Source organism: Sorghum bicolor, chromosome 1, assembly GCF_000003195.3.
Source record: "Sorghum bicolor cultivar BTx623 chromosome 1, Sorghum_bicolor_NCBIv3, whole genome shotgun sequence".
Classification (NCBI taxonomy): Eukaryota; Viridiplantae; Streptophyta; class Magnoliopsida; order Poales; family Poaceae; genus Sorghum; species Sorghum bicolor.
Window position 1 is genome coordinate 62279533 of NC_012870.2, and position 19993 is coordinate 62299525.

Here is a 19993-nt window from a genome sequence, read left to right on the forward strand (position 1 = left end):
AAATGGACCCAGGGGGTCGGCGCCATGCATCATGGCGCCGAGGTTTCACGTCTCGGCGCCATGGATCATGGCGCCGAGGTACCTGGCTGCCTTCTGACGTGGATCTGACGTGGCAGGGAGCTCGGCGCCACAGATCACGGCACCGAGCTCCCTGCTACAAATTGGCCGACGCCCTTCGCTACCTGTGGACGCAGTTCATATTTTCATCTCCCCTCTCGGCTTTTTCTCTCCAAAAACCGAGCACGAATTTGGATTCAATATTTGGACCATCAAAAGTTTGATTTGTTCCATAGATCTTGAAGAGCCAGGTATACTCTTTCACATATTAGTTTTTGACTCATTCATATGACCTATATTACACGTATGTTGTAGACTTAGATAAACCATTTATAGTTTTTTGAATGGATGATTAATATTTTTCTTATGCAATCGTAGAATGCCACGTCGTGGAAAAAGTAGCAAACCAAGGTAACCTTTCGACATGTTTCGATAAATTTCATTCGTTATTATTTATCATTTGGTAAATTGTAGTTTTCGGTTCAATCGTTATTTGCTATGATTTCTTAGAATTGAATTCTTTGAACTGTAGCTATGGCCGGACGACCGGGAGTCCGTACATCCACAAGCCGCTTCCTAGCGGTGTTCCAGTACCTATGTGCTTTTGTGGTGATCCTTGCAAGGTAGAAATTTCGGAAGACGAGGAAACCTATCGGCAGAGGTATTGGATGTGTTCGAATTTTGCCTGGGAGCCTACGCCAAAACAACGCCGCAGTAACTTTATTGTAAGTTATTTTTTCTATTGTGCACTTATTAATTTGTGTCCTATGCAGCATGATTTAATTTTTTGAACAAATATATTTGTTGCAGACCCCTCCACCATTGTGTGATTTTGAGCAGTGGATCGACACTGAGATTAAGGAGTCCGACAAGCGGCTTCTACAAGGCCTAAAGGAGTGGGATGCAGAGCGTGCAGAGATATTAGAGAAGAGACGTAGAGAGGAGGCTCAAAAGCGGGAGCACAAGGAAGAGGAGGAAAGAAGACGTGTTGCTGCGGCTCGGGAGGAGAGGGAAAAGAAGCTTGAGCGTGTGCGCCGAGCGAAGGCAGCGATGGATGAGAATCCAGATGCCCAGAGGAAGGGAAAGTGGCCTCGTTGCACTCAGTAGTTACATTACCTTCTTGTTCTTTGTTTGGTTCATGGATAATATTGTCTTGTGTTGGACTTTTCAATTTGTTGTTATATAATGCACTTTAGCAATTTTAATTTGGTTTCATTATTAGTAGACAATATTTTTATTTGAGTATTGCATAGGCAATGAAATGAGGATAATTAGTTGAAATAGAAGTTAACGAACTAGTATATTGCATAACTAGTAGCACACATCACATTGAATGGCATGTCAAAACATGCACCAAACAAGGGTGCAGAGGTCTGAGACTAAACCTAACATGCCTTAGGTAATTCAAGCAATTAACAAGCACAGGGAATGGCATGTGAGAACATATACCACACAAAGGTACATAGTTCTTTCGACTAACCCTAACATGCCTTAGGTGATTAAACCAAACAACAAACATATGGATGTGGCCTGTGAATTAGTTCAGTTCTACCTAGTAGTGTGGCCACATAGCAAACTGTGTTGCCCCTTCTCCATAGTATCCTCCCGTTGTTGGTGGTGGTGGTGGGGGTGGTGGTGAAGGAGGGCCCTTGTTCTTGTGATTAGGGCATGTGCAGTATGGATCATTGCATATTGTGTTTTGGGAGCCAGTACCATTGCTGTTGTCGCCCTCTTCGTCGTCATTGTAACCACAGCTAACTTCCGTTTCTAAATCAAAGATACGGTCCTGCAGGTAGTAGATGTACTCTGCATGGGGATGAATAGGTCTAGGATCGACCCATCTGGTGAAGCCACAGTTCTCTTTTGACAAGGATGACTGCAATAAGTATGTAGCTTTAGCACAAGAGAGTATCTTATTGAAGGTTGAATTAGTAATATGACTTACCCATGCTCGTGGACATTTGAAGAAACGACGCCCTCCATCTATCCCCTCTGTGTACATCTGCACCAAACAATCCTCACCATGCATACATTTTGGCCACTCTTCTTTTCGGTCATCATATGCCCTCAGTGGTGCCTCTTTAGTAAAATCATGTTTGCTCTCAAGGGGGAACCTATCATAAATTGCTTCCTCAAAGTCTTTAGGACCAAGAGGACCCTCCCAAAGAAAGGGATTACCCTTCATCGCCGCCTTTCCCTTTCCCTTCCCTCTAGACGACCCTCCAGACATTTTTACTTGAACTGAACAATCTCAAGTGAGTAGCAACGCTCTCACCACTGCGTATATATATAGGAACCCAATAGTTGGTAGCCGTTGTAGTATATAATAAATGCACCTGAAAAGCCTAGATTCGATTAATGAAAAGCCTAGTTGAAAACTGAAAAGTCTATTTGGATTGTCATTTGAAAAGCCTAGATTCGATTACTGAAAAGGCTAGTTGAAAACTGAAAAGTCTATTTAGATTCGTTCACTGTTTCGGATGTGATGATTCAATGAAAAGCCATATTGGTTCACTGTTTCTGAAAAGCCTACACTGCCAAAACCAATAGGAATGGACCACAGAATATGTGCACTACATTGAATAATTCATGGAAAAAATTTGCAAGAGTTTCCCCTGTTTTTGGTACATCCACAGTTATAAATAGACATCACAGTACAATAGGAACATTGATTCATCCAAATATCACAACACAAGCACATATGACATGTATATGACATGTTAGACAAACTATCGAGCATACATTAAACAAGAACTACTGTATTTTACTCACCATGGATGGACTAAGCGTGTCGAGCTCATTGGCATACTGTAAGTACGCACGTGAAGTCCTGCTGAAGGGGACTTTCGCCTGGTCCCAAAGATGGGCAAACGTCGGACGGTGACGAGGGTTGCCCACTGCAAACCATTCCCGAGGAGCGTCAACTATGGGCCGTCCAACTGGGAGACGAGCTCACATCCAAAGCTGCAGTAGGTAAACACAACCACCAACGGAAGAACTACTTGCGGTCCGACGACACGCCTCACAAAGGCTACGGTACAAAAAAGCCAGCACTCCCGAAGCCCAGCTATAAGTACCTGTAACCGTTGCAATGAATTTAATCAATGCATAAGTAAACTTAAGTAAGCAAATTAATAATAACTGTGTAAGGGAAAAGTACCTGTGGTGTCCCAGTCAGTGAGGCACGGGAGGTACATCCACGATGCAGTGTCTCCTGTCGCGTCAGGGAAAAGAACACACCCAAATAAGTGCAAGATCCAAGCTCTACAGTAGTAGGCAACTGTCTCCTGGTCCGCATGTGCCGGACAATTACCAAAGCTCTGCCTAAGCCAAGCAATTGGTACCCCAGTGGTGCGCTGCGTCGGTGCCTCCGGAGGAAGTGGTCTTCCAAGGAAGGCCTCAACTCTAGCCCTCCAACCATCGGGCCTGCAGTGTCCGATAACTGGACGACCTCTAACACTCAAACCGAGGATCTTCTGAGTGTCCTGGAGTGTAATAGTCATCTCTCCACAAGGTAGGTGGAAACTATGAGTTTCTGGCCTCCACCTACAATTTAAAGAGCATTGTTGTTAGGGTTTTCAGAAAGATAGATAAAGTTTGTTGAAAAAAAACATACGATTACTATAGATAAATGGTGCACCTGTCAACCAAAGCTGTGATCGCCGCAGGGTTAATTGGAGGCAACCCACGACGAACCTGATACGATATGACATCCAGGCCAGCCCTCTGCAGCAGAGGTGTGTACCTGTCGTCATACCGCATCTCCTCGAACTTGTCATGCGTTCGAGGTCGAAGCGGGGGTAGTTCCTGCAACCATACAATCAATTTATTTAATGCATAAGTACACAAATTAATAATAACTGAAAAGCAAAGATCAAAGTAAGTACCGCCCCCTCGGCAGTGAGTCGTCCTCGGTGCTTCACCTCGTAGTATGGATCCAGGAGGTGGAACTGCTCCATCCTATAAACAAATTTGATCCATTAGTCAGTAATTAAGCAGAAAAAAATAATACATTACAATGTCATTATATTAAACAAAGGAGCACTAGAACATGTATGTCTGCCAAAAAGTAAGTTGCATATGAAAGTATTTAACAACTAAAGTACATAGAATATTAAGTGCACCTGACTTAGCGGCCAATGGCAAGTACGCGAGTTGTGTCCAAGTCTACCACATTTGCCACATTGATTTTGCTCGGGGTCAGTAACAAACGGGGTTGCTCTCCCTCGCCTCGTTCTACCTGAAATCTGGTCCATGACCATCTTATGCCTCGTACGCTTTCTGGTTCCACGTTTGTTCCAGCGAGCACCTGGATCTGCAATGTACCTTGGGCCAATGTATTCTGGCCACTGCCCCTCATCTAGGAAAGGCTCAAAACGGGGCGACCAAGTTAGCACAAGGCTATCAACACTCAACTCCCATGGTATCTTGGTCTCGTAGTCAAAGTTGCGATGCCTAGCTGCTGCAATATAGTGAGAACAAGGAGAGTGGTACTGTCTTGGTCTCCCACATCCACATGAAAAATCAGTAAGGACAACAACATAACTCCTTGATGGTCGGATCTCACCATCTGACGTTGTACCACCCCTTTCAGTGACCTGGTACTTGCCAGTGCCATGGTCAAAACACTCAATGTCATGTGTCCTAGCCCTTTCCTTTGCCTTGTCAAGGTGCTTGTTAGCTCTAGGTGCCCATTTCATATTATTACTCTGTAATTGCAATGCTTGAGCATATCTATCGTTGAACCAGGCCACTAGCCTATAAAAGGTAAAAGATACAATGGCATTGACTGGCATGGCACGTATTCCCTTGAGCACACTATTAAATGACTCTGCCATGTTGCTAGTCTGAAACTCGTACCTCCATCCACCATTATCATGGGCTCTTGTCCATTTCTCAGGTTCCCTCATCAAACCTAGCAGCCACTGCCTACCTTCTGCATTTGTTGCGGTTTTTAACTGCTCCAACTTCTCCTCAAAAAACGGCACCTCAAGCATTCGAGCAACCTCCTCGAATAGAGGAAAGTTGTCTTTCGTACCATCTTTTCGAAGTAAATTCTCTGCAAGGTGTCTAGTACACCAACGATGGTGCAAAGGTGCATAACCAGGAATCTGCTCCTGTACGGCACTGAGTATGCCCTGGTGCCTATCAGATATGACACCGACCTCCCTATGTGGGCCAATGACATGTATCCGAACAAGGCGCATGAACCAACCCCAGCTGTCTTTGTTCTCTCTCTCCACCAAAGCAAAAGCCAAAGGAACCAATGCGTTGTCAGCGTCACAGGAAATGGCTACCAAAAGAGTGCCCATGTACTTGCCAAGCAGAAAAGTACCATCAATTGATAACACTGGACGGCAGTGCCTAAAGGCCTGGACACACTGTGGAAAACACCAGAATGCACGAAAGAATATCTGCCTCCCATTCCTCCATTCATTAGGCTTCGGAATGTACTCGTAATGCATGCCTGGATTAGCTGCTTTCATTGCATTGAACATTGCTGGCAGCTGCTCGTACCCCTCCTCCCAGTCCCCATATATCATCTTCCAGGCCCTTTGCTTTGCCCTCCATGCTTTGCCATACTTTATATCATATTTAAATATCTTCTGAGCCATGTCCATAATTGTTCTGACCTTCAAGTTGGGCTGACCCTTTAAAGTTGTGCATAACGTACTAGCAATAAGTGTAGAGGTCAACTGTCGATGCTTCTGTTGAAGGTCAGTCTGGGCACAAGTGTGTGGACCTACAATTTTTGTGATCTTAAACTTCCCGGTGGCCTTCTGTTTACGAGCACATACCCTCCAGTTGCAATCTGACATCTCACACACAACCGTGTAGCGGCGCTCAACATGGGAGTGCATCACCTTAAAGGGTCTTTTACGTATTACAGAATATTGTTGTAACCACCTTCTTAAGCTGGGCAAGTCATTAAATATCATGCCCTTCTGAATTTGCACACTGTCACTAGGCTCAGGAGCCTCCAGCAGCTCATCATCTCTTCCCTCTGCATAAGCATTTTGAGAATGACTGAGGTCACTAAACTCGTGAACTAGTGGATCACGATCAGGACAAAAACGTCTGATAAGCTCCATTTCTTGTTCACTTAAAGGTGCAACTGGGCGGTCATCATCGGAATCAACAGCTCTAGCTGTGCCATAGGGCTCCTCATCATCCTCAATATGGACATCCAAATTATTAGATGCTATAAAAGCCGCGTCAACATTAAATGATGGAGGCACAGGATGACAAGAATCATTACTTGGATTGTCACCTACAACAAAACCACAAATATGGATACAATTGAGACAACTAAATAGAACGAAGGAAGGCTAACAAAATGAATAATGCAACTACGCCACTTACATTGAATAGTCTGGGTCATAGGGGTCTCTAGGCAGACAACACCAACACCACCGACAAATCTTCCAGTCTCATTGGGACCGGATTGAGCATCAGGAACGACAACCACATCTTCCACACCCACGTCCTGAATGGGTATCAGAGAAGCTGAGGGTGCCGGATTGTCCACTAGAGGGCCAATGGGTGGTTGCCAATTAAGAGGAGAATCCACTAGAGGGCCTGGCTCCTTGGACAAGTTGCGCACAACCAAATCCAAACATTTAAACTCACTCTTCATGACAGTTTTGACATATTTGTCCCATTGAACCTCGGATACAATTGGGACCAACCGCCTAAAAATTGTCCCTGACCCGCCATGGTGAATGACCCCCTCAACTAAGATTTCTTCTTCATTCGAATTACATTTAAGCTCATCACGAGCACTACCCATCAATTCAGAAAACAAGGGCCGCTCATCAAATATCAAAGGGACCGTTTCCATTCCAACAAAATCAACATTGCCAAACTGATCTTTCTCCACACTTCCTCCATGATATAAGGTTACTAAATTGTCCATCTAATTGATATACAAAACAACCATATTAATAGGCATACAACTAATAAAAATAAAACACCTAAATATTACAAACTAGATTACAAACTAGAATTAGAGAGCAGAGCCCCCTCTCTAACTAAAATTACAAACTAGATTAATCTAACTAAACCCTAAACCCTAAAACCCTAAATTAAATTCTAGAAATATTACATAAACTACTTTAAATTCTAGAAATATTACATAAACTACTCTAAATTAAATAAACAACTCTAAATTACATAACAAGATTCATATAAATAATACCAATATTAATACCAATATAGAAAATTGCTACATGAATTATTTAAATAATTATAAAACTTAGAAAACTAACTACATTATCTAAACAATTATACAATAAGGAAAAGAAAAAAAAATTACCTGAGAATAGCAGGGGCCGGCCGGGGGCAAAGGCGGGGCCGGCCGGGGGCAAAGGCGGGGCCGGCCGGGTCACCGGAGTAGGCGGGGCCGGGACACCGGCGGGGCGCGGCCGGGCGCGGCGGCCGCGGCGGGCCGGGGGCAGCAGCCGCAACCGGCGTTGCCTGCGGCCGGGGGAAGCGGCAGCGGACGCGGGGGGCGTGCGCAGCGGCTGGGCGGGGCTGGCCGGCCGGGGGCCGCGGCGGCAGGCGCGCAGCGGCGAGCGGGCGGGCGGGCGGGGGCGTGCAGAAGAAAACGACGCGGCCTCGGGTGTTTTGTCCCAATACCTCGGCGCCGTGATCTGTGGCGCCGAGCTCGGCGCCGTGATCTGTGGCGCCGACCCTATTTTTTTTTTTTTTTGGCCACACAAGCCGCCACGCAGAATCCACGCTGGCTTGGCCCAGGGACCTCGGCGCCGTGATCCATGGCGTCGAGGCGTGATACCTCGGCGCCATGACTCATGGCGCCGACCCCCTGGGTCCAATTCTGCATTTAAGTTTTCTAGGGGTCTAATTGTGAAATTTTTTGAAAAAAAAGACCAAATTGTAAAAAATTGGGTGCATACAAAGAGGAGGAAGGGATAAAATGTTGAGGCAACAGGTTGTGGTGATCGAGCGCTTTGCAAGTGTGTCTTGAGCTTGAGGCTTGAGCAGACACCCATCCATGGCGAGGATACTGGATACCAGAGTGACCAGACCCAGCACCCTGCCTGGAGCTCAACGTACGCTGTGTATCCAAATTATTAGTTACCAGGTTGCATTGCTCTTGCTTCAGATGAGACACCCTTTGCATTGAGAACGTACAGGCACAGGCTGATGAAGTGATAATAAAGGCCTTGTGTCCAGTCAGTGATCATGTTGCCAGCAAAGCTCTACTGCAGTCCTACTTCGACTCCACTAATAATCAGCCAACGGCGGCCGCTGGTTTCAAAATTAGTGATCAAGATCGAGATCATGATCACTTCAAACACTACCGGATCGGAGAAGTGGACGACGCACTTGAAACACTCGCTGATCAAGATTGCATGGGATCCTGCAGCTTATTATGTTTATAAAACAATAACAATACCCAAGTTCTGTAGATTAATTGGATACGTTAATTCGGTTTCATCGTTGCCGTTTCTGGTGCCTTGTCGTCGTCGTCCTCGTCTCGTGCTGCAAAATGGTAGCCGCTTACAACTACTGTCGCCTGCTGCTTCTCGCAGCAGTCCAGCTCATCAGACTGCTGGTGCTCGTCTTTGCCCTCCGATTGGTCTCTGTTCTTGCCCCACAGCAACATGTAAAGCCCCAGAATCACAAGCACGCCTCCAATCACGCTTCCAGCGTATAGATTTTCACCAAAGAGGACATAGGCGAGGACGGCCACCATGACGGTGAGGAGGGGGTTGAACATGGTCACAAACACGGGGCCTCTCTTCTTGTTGCACCACAGCTGAATGATCACAGCCAAGCCAGTGCAGGTGATTGCCTAGAAACGAATAACAAGTCCATCTGCATATCATCAGTTTTTTTTCAAAGGGACATATCATATCTCTCTCTCTCTCTCTCTCTCTCTCTGTCCAGTTACGTTCATTCAGCACAAGAAGAATACTCTATATAGTTTTTGTGAAGGACTATATACCTACATACCGTGTACACGATGCACCAGAAGTTGAGGCCAAAGCCAACGAGCCAATCTTCGACGTTGCGCTGCATGAACGCCGCGAAAACAGCCGACTGCAGGCCTCCAACCAGTGACATCCATGCCGTCAGAGACAGCTTGGCTGGGTATCTCTTTATAGACGATGCCTGTGCCATCAGAGTGTGAGAAATTAAGCTTTATTACATGATGATTAATTAATAAGAAACATTAAAGAAAAAAACACACTTTACACGCATGCAGTAGAATTAAGCAAGGTTATCTAATTCTGATCTTTTTTTTGCATGCCACTGTTATATTATTATTTCTGAATAAATCAATTTCTAAAGTTATCTCAACTCAAATGACGTACTTTTTATATTTGACCAAGTTCATAGATCGGAAAGTGTAAATATCTATGACATAAAATGAGTATATTACAAAAAGAGTAAAATACACTGGCGGCCCTTTAACTTGTCAGCTTGTGCCACTTTGGTCCATGAACTTGCAAACGCGAAAAAGTGACCTCTGAACTTGTCCACCTGTGCCACTTTAGTCCATGAACTTGCAAACGCAAAACAGTGGCCCCTCAACTTGTCGGCCTGTGCCACTTTGGTCCATAAACGTATAAAGGATCTTTCAATGCGTCAACAAATATTTATTTATTTCATAACTAATTATTAATGAAATGTTTTGTGTAGCCTCTTCATGTGTACTCTGCCTAGGAAAAATATGAAACCTAGAAAACGAATAATTTTTGCTTGTTTTAAAATTATCTCTTTTAATTAATAAATGCAACGAATTGATATATTATTTGATATATTTGACGCTACGAATAAAAATATATCAATTTCGTAAATTAAAAAAGAAGTGCTGACATCATTGTTGACGTCAGCACCATAAACGGTGCCATGCATGGCCTACCAGAGGCGGCCACGTGGCAGAACAGTGCCATGCAGCCGGTATTATTTTCGTATTTGCATATTCATGGACCAAAGTGGCACACGTTGACAAGTTCAGGGGGCACTTTTTCGCGTTTGCAAGTTCATGGACCAAAGTGGCACATGCTGACAAGTTTAGGGGCATCTTTTTCGCATTTGCAAGTTTATGGACCAAAGTGGCACAGGACGACAACTTAAAGGGCCGCCGGTGTATTTTACTCTTACGAAAATATAGTTCTAGTTTATATCATATCTAAGGATACTCGGTCAAACTTGAAAAAGACTGACTTCAGACAATTTTAGAAATTGATTTGTTCGGACGTGGTAGGAAGTATACATGTTGCTTATTGTTGTACTAGAGTAAGCTGCTGGAAGACGTATGTGTGTAGGCACCTGCAAGATGATCCAGATGGACCAGCAGATGCAGCTTGCCAGCGCGAGGAGCGACCCTTTCACCCAGCTCTCATGTGCCACCACATGATCAACGCCGCCGCCGCCGCCGCCGCCGTGTATGTGAATGGGCGCCCTCCACAGCCTCTTCACCGGCGCTCCTCTGTAAAGGCTCATGGTGGTCGCCCCGGCCAACGACACCATGGTCCCTGCGATCTTCGCCAGCCCTCGCAGGGTCTTGACGTCTACAATCTCCATCCTGATCGATGAACATGCAGCCAGCCAAAACCAATTATTCATGCAGATATATATCAGACAATCAGACAAGAAGGTTAGGTCAAGGCAGGTCAGATTACCTGAGGACGATGGCGATGACGAATGTGATTGAAGCCACGGTGTTTATCATGGAGGTGACGAAAGTTGGGGATGTGTACTTCAAGCTTGAGAAGTACATGTTCATAGTTAAGCTCCCCCTGCACACATGTGTTTTCCTACTACTTTAAAGAAACATGTTGGAGAGCAAAACGAAACATGAAAACATATACGGTATATTCTTACCCCAAAAGTGACAGTACGAATATCTCTAGGAACAGCATGAGTGTGATTTTAGGCCTCAACTTCCTGCACAAGATAAAAAAGAAGAAGATGTTAAACAGATAATCATGATCGAGCTTTTTGTTAACATATACTTCCTCCATTCCAAATTATAAGTCATTCCAAGAATTCTGGAGAGTCAATGCATCTCAAATTTGACAAAATTTATATAATAAAATAATAATATTTGTGATATCAGCTAAGTACTATTAGATTCTTTATTAATTATATTTTTATAATGTAACTATTTGATATCATAAATCTTTGTAATTGTTTTTATAATTTTGATTAAATTTAAAATGTTTTAATTTTTTAAGATTCTTTGGATGACTTATAATTTAGGATTGAGAAAATATATAACAAATATATATACTTCTCGTAGAAGTAGGCGAATGGGCAGAGGATGCAGGCGGCGAGGAGGTAGCGGTAGGTGACGTAGACGTAGGGGTTGAGCCCCCTGTTGAAGGCGGCCTCGGTGATGAAGTAGAGCAGCGTGAAGAAGACCTGCGCCAGGATCATCAGAGCGTGAGGCATGTACCTCATCATCATCAGATTCAGAGCCATTATATATATAGATATATGTGGTATCTCGAGTGTCTGTGTGTCTCTCGACATATACTGAATCAGTTTGTGCCAACAGCAGCAGACCACCTTGTGTTTATATATATGTGTACGGTAGCTGCCTCTGCCTGGACTCAACGGCGGCACATGGAATTTTCACACTTTGTAATAAGCTCTCTTGGCTTTCAGCACACTGACAAGGCTAAAAAAAGACTAGTATTTTCGGGTGCAAAATAGCTGGACAACACTTTACAACATGGCACAGTTTATATGCAACGGGATACACAGAAAGTTTTGGTAAAAGATGTCGAGTATATGATGCATTCATTGAATATAGGAAAAGATCTATATAACCCCCCAAATTATCTAGTTTCATCTCTAAACATAAAACCGGATATTCTACTTCTAGAACTTTCAAAACCGGTCAAATAACCCCCTCGAGTGGTTTTAGAGGGTGGTTTTGTCTTTGTCTTTTTTATTTATTTCTGCTGAATTTTAAAAAATCATAATAAATTATAGAAAAATCATAAAATAAAATTTTTAATTTTTTTGAAATCTTGATGAATATATAATATGATATACTTTAGTACAAAGTTTTTGTTGTAGCTTTAAATCTATGTTTTTCTATAATTAATTTGAATAATTCATATATGTAGATCCTATGGTCCAATTGTGGTAAACTTTTTATGGTGAGCTCGTTATTGTATGCTTAAACTATAGTAAAAGTTTTGTACCCATTGGATCACGTATAACCTAGTTATAGATTTATTTAGCTTTATTCTTGTTAAATCTATGCTTTATCTATAACTAAGTTATACGTGATCCAATGAGTATAAAATTTTTAGCATAGTTCAAGCATACAATAATGAGCCCACCATAAAAAGTTTACCACAATTGGACTATAGGATCTACATATATGAATTATTTGAATTAATTACAGAAAAACATAGATTTAAAGCTATAGCAAAAATTTTGTACTAAAGTATACCATATTATATATTCACTGTGTAGATATACTCACTAGGAGTCCAACAAAATTGAATTTTTTATTTTATGATTCTTTTTGTAATTTTTTATGTTTTTTTTTCAAAAATTCAGTTGGAATAAAAAAAAGACAAAGACAAAACCACCTTCTAAACTAGACTTATTTGACCGGTTTTGAAAGTTCAGAGGGTAGAATATCCGGTTTTATAGTTTGGGGATGAAGTATTCTACCCTAAATAGTTTAGAGGTTATGTAGACTTTTTCCTTAAATATACTACGCATGAAGTTGATCTAAATCAGTCATTTTCTTTCTAAAAATAGTCTGTCTCGCTACCTCTCCCAATTTACCTCAATAGTCCATATGCTTCTTTTTTGAAATACATTATAGACCCAAACCCTCAAATCCATACACATACAATCATCCATATAAAGGTCTCTATGAGTGCCTCCAAGAAAGCGGACCAGCAATTCTCAGTTGATATTTACAAAGTTACCATATGCACCTTACAAAGTTACCATTTTCTTTCTCACAATCTTATTGCTGCACCTAAAATAAATTTAGAAGAATACGAGTACTTATATAAGTCTAACCTAGCTAGATTGCATTAGAAAAAAAAACTAACCCACAGATCTACTCTTAGTTTGTGATCCCTGTGCTTCATCACCGCATGCAAGAGCCGGAACCGGATGAAGCTATGATTTTTTGGAGTCAGCATGCGAAAAAACCCTATTTTGTTACTTGACAGGAATGAAAAAACAAAAAACGAATTATGGATCTACGTGGCATAGTGAGACGAACACTGTTGAACTATAGTAGATATATCCACGTTTAAAGATCTTCTATAGATAAATATATTCTCAGCATCTCTATCTTCACATACCCATATAAAAAATGCTGGGCCTTTCCGCCACTGCAAAAAGCATTCTGCCCACATCTTGTGCATTTCCCTTCACTAATATATTACTTTTCAGATTTCCCTTTACTAATATATTTACTATTTAGCACCTAGAGTTACAGTGGAGCGTCCATTTTATTGACCCTTTTTGGTCATGCTCTCTTACGACATGATGCTCTTTATTTGTGGCCGCTGATTTGCTTTACTCTATATTTGGGTTAGGCTTTATTTAGTTCGTGAAAAGAAATTTTTTTAGGTACTATAGTATATTTATAACTATAGTAATTAGTGTCTAATTATGGACTAATTGGACTTAAAAGATCTGTCTCGTAAAATATATACAAACTATGTAATTAACTATTTTTAATTTATATTTAATGTTTTATACATGTGTCCAAGCATTTAATGTGATAGAACAAAAAAAATTTAGATGGAAATTAAACAGGACCTAATCCAGCATGCCACCGATAAGATTCGCGCATCTTGGTTTCAAACATGCATGTTCAGGCTTTGTGTAGTTCGTAAAAATTTTTAAGATTTCTTGTCACAATGATTTTTTGGTTACATGTATGGAGTATTAAATATACATGAAAATAAAAACTAATTGCACAGTTTACTTGTAATTTGTAAGATAAATCTTTTGAGCCTAGTTATTTCTTATTTGAACAATGTTTGTTAAATAAAAACGAAAATATTATAGTAGCCAAAAACAAAAAAAAATTACGACTAAACAAGGCCTGACATTTCCCCCGTGGCTTCCACTACAACACTTCTTTCTCGCCACCCATTCGTGCAGATGTGCCTCTCAGATGCCTGCACACGTGCCTTTTGAATCCAATGAAAATGTGCTCGAAAAGATACTTCTACCGGAGTTGAGAGAGAGAAGGAAGAGGGATAGGGCCGCCGGCAGGGAACGAGCGGCAGAGGAAAGTAGTTTAGGGTTCTTTATGTTTTTACATACAGAGTATTTAGATATTGTTTAGTTCCAAAATTTTTTACAAAATAAATATTATAGTACTTTTGTTTGTATTTGACAAATATTATTGTCTAATCATGGATTAAATAGGCTCAAAAGATTTAGCTCACAAATTACGGATAAACTGTGAAATTAGTATTTCTTTTATCTATATTTAATGCTCTATAATGTACCACAAGATCCCATGTGACTGAGAATCTGAAAAATTTTGCAAATTTTTTTAGAAAATCAGGCCTTGCTCCTCTCACTACTTAGGCCTTGTTTAGTTCTCTCCAAAATTCAAAAACTTTTAAAGATTCTTCATCACATCGAATCTTGCAACACATGCATGGGACGTTAAATATAAATAAAAATAATAACTAATTGTATAATTTACCTCTAATTTGTGAGACGAATTTTTTAAGTTTAATTAGTATATAGTTGGATAATAATTTACTATATACAAACGAAGGTGCTATAATGTTCTGAATTTTTTTTTTCGAAAAGGAACTAAACAAGGCCTTAACCTCTCTGCTCTCTGCCATTCTCATTACAAGCAGAGCAGGCCCATTCTGGCCCAGCGGTCCTGACGTTGGCGCGCTTGGGCCATCTTCCTCTTCTGGGCCTCGGAGCACCTGGGGATCTCCAGGATGAGGGGTGCTCACTGCTGACATGACATGTAATCGATCCATCTCCCCAAGCCCCAAGGTGTTCAGTTCAGTACAAGTTTCGGTTGCTGCAAGCAAATTCGCTCTCTGCTTTGCTCCCTTGCGTTGCGAATTCAGCTGCGGAATCCAAATGCTTCCAGGAAAAAACTCCGCGCAATTCATCTCTTCAAAAGATCAAAATTATATGCATTTCATCACATACGACGACATATGAGAATTGGTTTTTCTTCTTTGATTCCTTCAATTTTCAGAAAACCCAGCAGCTTCTGCATTTCTGCTATTTTCGCTGCATTTGCCCCGTCACATTGGTTGTAGTCACCATCTTCATCACTATTATAAATGGTGATGATAATAACAATAATAAATGTCGCTGGTTTACAAAATAGTTGTCTATGTTCTCTCAAACGCCTTTTGTTATTACTAGCTAGCTAAAAGCATGGTTGTGCTGACAGCAACTCACCATGCTCGATATGTCTTCAGCAAATGGATGCAAACAGAGTCATGAGCATTATCTCATATTTTGTAACAGACCTTGATTCAATCACAACAGACTCTGCATGCGAAACACTCACTGCAACACAAAATATACAGACAATGACATTAACCATACCCAAGTCTATTTTGCTTTTCGTTAAACAAATTGGACAGGAAAAGTGGATACCAGCTCAGACACTTATATTATCATATAGATCTGTAGCAAAAGGAAGATAGGTCATGGATACAGGCTCAGGCACTTTGCAAACCGAAGATGAGATCACATTAGGTACTCAGGTAAAATATAGTGTGGAGCCATAGCTAGATGCATTAAACCTTAAAGCTCTCTGAACTAAAAAGTCCTAATCCAAAAATGCAAATAAAGTGTAGCCATCTCAACCATCAAACATGACATCATAGAAACCGAAGATGAGACTGCTCAAGCTTCAACAGCAACCCTTCCAGCCACTTGGTCCAGATCACGCCTTCCCTGGGATGTGATGAGCCTTCCACTGCAACACACAACACCCAATAAGCAAACTTCCACAGCAAGAAAAAGTTATTAGCAAGAGAAAGGGGTATAGCAGTCCAATTACCCCTTGGGATCGACATCAATGATGCCCATCTTCTGCAGCTGTTGCAGGATGTTGCGTGAGAGGGCACCACTGCTCTTGCAGAAGTGTGGTGGACGGGAGCCATTCCTCTGGCGGCCACCATAAATCTTCTGGAAGCCACCCACACCAATGCCTTGCCTCAGGTAGATCTTCCTTGCAATAGATGCTGCAGGAGAAGAAAATTAAAAATCTAATAGAAGTGCAGAATCTGGACATTGAAGTATATACTAGTAAATGATTTTGGCGAACAAACAAGATCCCTTACCAGCCCTGGTGTAGTACCAGTCAGGGTCATAAGGAGGGAGCTCCTTGAACCTCGCAGTCTTCACAATGTCAACCCACTCAGGTAGCTCCATCTACAGGAATACGATGATACTTGTAAGGAATTACACATAGGAACATATTAATTATCAATACCAGAGAACAAATGCAATGAAGAAGAAAACCCCAGCTCTAAACTAATTGCTTGCTCATACATCACAAACATGGTTTCCTGAAGTAACACAAAAGTCTTAACTACGATTTTGAATTAATACCTGATAATAAATAGAAAAAGGAAAGCTACATAATAGCTGCACCTGAGCCTAATATAATAAGGAACAAACTATTCATCACGAGAAAAATGGAATTATCAGTGTTCAACTTCCTGAATCCCAAGCATTTGGATCCTGAAACAACAATTCCATTCTGAGCAGAGCCAAGGTTTACTCCAGACACAAGGACAAACTACAGACTGTATTTAACGGATACATCAATAGAAACAAGGCCAACCTCATCTAGGGCCTGCATAGACTGAGTGCTCTAGATTTTTAATCATACAGTTAAAATTTGCCTAACTCTCAAGTATAACACTTTACAAACAGGCTTCTCTGCACAGACGATCTGGACTTGAATAAAACAAATCACGCATATTATTATTACAGACGTAGCACAACGACGCAAAGAGCAGCATTCTTTTGGCCTACCAAATCGAAATAAGTTAGCTATGTGAGCAAATCATGTGAAATCTGTTTCCTGCAACCTATAACTCGCGTGTATGCTGAGGATCATCATATGCCATCCGTCATACAGTAGTTTGCAACACCAAAAAAAAGATTGGGGCTTATTAAGATGTCACTAAGTACGAGTCCAACGAGACTGAAGCCAGACGCGAGAAGAGTTCACTGGTATAGCCAAAGCAGTAATGGATCCAATGTAACCACGGGACACCTCCCGACTGACAGCTAGGGAGGGCGACGGCAAACCGATGCAATGGCACACAAGCTCGTCTCCGCTGACTGCCGCGGCGCGCGACCACACGACGTAGCGTCGGATCAGATGGGAAAGGGGAAGCGAGTCGGGCAGCGGTACCTTGCCGGAGCGCTTGAGGTGGGCGGAGTAGGCCTTGACGAACTCGTGGGGGTTGACATCCTTCACCGTCCTCGCCGTGGAAGCCGCCATCCTGTCGCCGCCGCCGCCGCCGCCAGGGGACGAGAGAGAGAGAGGCAGGTAGTGTGGATGCGGCTGCTCTGGGGGCTAGGGTTCGGAGGCGGAGGGCGCAGGATTCATATATGGCGGGGTTCGGCCATCCGACGGTTGCGATGGGGTGAGCGCCTGGGTTTAGGGTTGGGGATCATATGGGCCGCTGTAAGCGGGCCAAGTTTGGGCCGAGAGGTAACTGTCTCCCATCTTCTGAATGGCCCAGTTTGTCAAAACAAATCTTCAGAATGGCCTCTAGCTCTCTTATTTGGGAGCTGATACCTGGTAGGTTTTTTTTTTTAAAAAAAAAACTATAGTAGGTAGGCTCTTGCACGAGGACTTAGCGGGTTTCATTTTTCTTTTCAAGTTATTTCCTTCTCTTCCTTCTAGAAGCAATTGGTCTTGCACTCTTCCGAAACCATTTTTTTTTATGCTATAGCTTTTCTTTAAAAACATTATGTTTGCTTAAGCTTATCGGCCGAATCTACCAGTCATTCAACAGTATTTTTCTCTCACAACAAATCAGCCAACAGTACTTTCTGTTATGACTCATCAGTCAAACAAACATGGCGATTCCTACACTTGATCTGGGTACTTATATGATGCCCCATTTTAGTTATAACCTCCGTCCACTACGATATGGGCATTTTAGTTATAAAGATTTACGTTTTGGTTTTGATCAAGGTACATGTTTTGGGGTTACATGACCGGCTCAAACAGAACTTCCTTTTGAATGTACTTTGTCTATCCAACAATATTAGACTACTCACAATGTGATAAATATTGATACTGAAACAAGGAGAGAGAAGAGTTCAGCACCGATATGATGCAACCAATTGTGTGTGCCGATGCTAGATCCAGAAAATTCAGCTCGCGAGGCATGTAGAAGCATCGTTGCTGAAAACGAATGAATATTTATTTCAGGGGTTGTCTCTGCCTCAATTCCATTGTGGCTAGTCTTAGAAGTTTTAAGATTTCAAGGTGAAAAGCTGAAAATAGTGTCAAAGGTAAAAGATCATAACACCTTGTAAAGAAAACCATTATATGCACTAAATATTGAAATGGTATATCATTAATGTTTCATGCTTCCTGTATAGAAGTTATTGTGCCACACACACAACTATATTTTTGCCACACCTCCTATATCTCAGTCGCCTGAGGCGACGCCCGTGCCCTACTCCCACGCGCTTGATGCACCCGCACTCGACCGGTGCCCATGCCCGTGGCTAGGGTTTCATCAATATCTCGCCGGCGTCGGAGACGACAACCTCGACGACATCGAGTAAGCTCTCTCCGGCCTCTCCTCCTCTTTCTTCTCCAAATCTGACAGCTATTGAAGGGGTTTTGGGGGAAGGTCTCCAAATCTAACAGGTAAGCGGTTTGGGGGAGGTATGTAGGCCAGGCAGTGGGACGGGACCCGAGCGGCTTCAGTGCCCTCTTGCGGTGGTGGAGGCGGCCAGGCTAGGTCAAGGCGGGGGCGTCACGACCATTCTCGTCAGAGTTGGAGAAGAAAACGGGGGCAAGAGGGGAGGAAGGGAGGGGGGAGGGGAGGCCGGCGTGGATGTGGTAGGGCCTCGCCGGAGCTCCGTCACCGGGCTTGTGCCTCACTACTCTCATAGTTGTACTACAAAATTGATATTTGCTAACAGCTTATGCATGGTTGACTGCTTATTTCGAAACTAGACGTTCCTCAACTTCCACTGGTGCCATGAGACTATTTGAGATAGCAAATAGCGTGTCCAGCCCCTTCCTGCTATTGCCAATCCACAATATTCCCCATAGTTGTGTCTAGAAGTCCACCAGACTACCAGAGTTCCATATAAGACCGAACTTAACACACTTAAATAGGTCTTAAGATTTATTTGATTTTAGAATACAAAATAGGCTCCTAATTAAAATGTACCAAGGATTATATATATGCCAGAATTGAGAAGTGAAGGAACAATTGATTGGGGTTGATCGTCTCTTTTCTTGATCACAGAAAGAAGCAAAAGCCCATGCGTACCCAGGCCATGTCTCCAGTGTTGCTGCTAGAACCTTAGCTATAGGAAGATTTTTTACTCTTAGAGGTGCCCTTGTCGTCCAAAGCAGCTTGTGCTCATCGTCTGTTTAGAACATGAGGGAAAAATCATGTTCATACACATTTTTTTAGTGTGAAATTTCTGCATTTCAAACAAGCCTTGAAACTATGCAACGTTCAGTGCAAATATTGAAACCTTTGAGACTCAGTGCCCCACACAACTTTCAGGCGCTTCAGTTCCTTAGGGCGTGTTTGGTTGGAGGTGTTAACGTTTAACAGGTACGGTAATATTTTTGTTTTATTTGACAATTAGTATCCAATCATGGACTAATTAGGCTCAAAAGATTCATTTTGTAAATTGCATGCAAACTGTGTAATTAATTAATTTTTTTATCTATATTTAATAACATTCG

The 19993-nt window shown here is 42.3% G+C and overlaps 3 protein-coding genes across 4 annotated transcripts; 1 reads left to right on the top strand and 2 right to left on the bottom strand.

The window, feature by feature from the left end:
• LOC110431951 lies at positions 225–1196 on the top strand. 2 transcript variants are annotated; one of them, XM_021451814.1, is made up of 4 exons: positions 225–308; positions 436–468; positions 590–782; positions 868–1196. In XM_021451814.1, the coding sequence occupies exons 2-4, from the start codon at positions 437–439 to the stop codon at positions 1162–1164; spliced, it is 522 nt and encodes a 173-aa protein (XP_021307489.1). In that variant the 5' UTR covers positions 225–308; position 436; the 3' UTR covers positions 1165–1196. The 2 variants fall into 2 exon arrangements, with proteins under 2 accessions (XP_021307489.1, XP_021307490.1); XM_021451815.1 differs by lacking the exon at positions 225–308 and having other exon boundaries at positions 350–468; positions 898–1196.
• On the bottom strand, positions 8504–11565 carry LOC8066283 (WAT1-related protein At2g39510). The gene is made up of 6 exons (XM_002467638.2): positions 11324–11565; positions 10915–10977; positions 10713–10829; positions 10360–10615; positions 9037–9195; positions 8504–8875 (listed from the first exon to the last, which is right to left on the bottom strand). Exons 1-6 carry the CDS (start codon positions 11563–11565, stop codon positions 8504–8506), a joined length of 1209 nt encoding a protein of 402 aa, XP_002467683.2.
• LOC110431633 (40S ribosomal protein S19) lies at positions 15615–17684 on the bottom strand. Its single transcript, XM_021450820.1, has 4 exons — positions 17453–17684; positions 16368–16458; positions 16085–16268; positions 15615–16000 (listed from the first exon to the last, which is right to left on the bottom strand). Exons 1-4 carry the CDS (start codon positions 17540–17542, stop codon positions 15928–15930), a joined length of 438 nt encoding a protein of 145 aa, XP_021306495.1. The 5' UTR covers positions 17543–17684; the 3' UTR covers positions 15615–15927.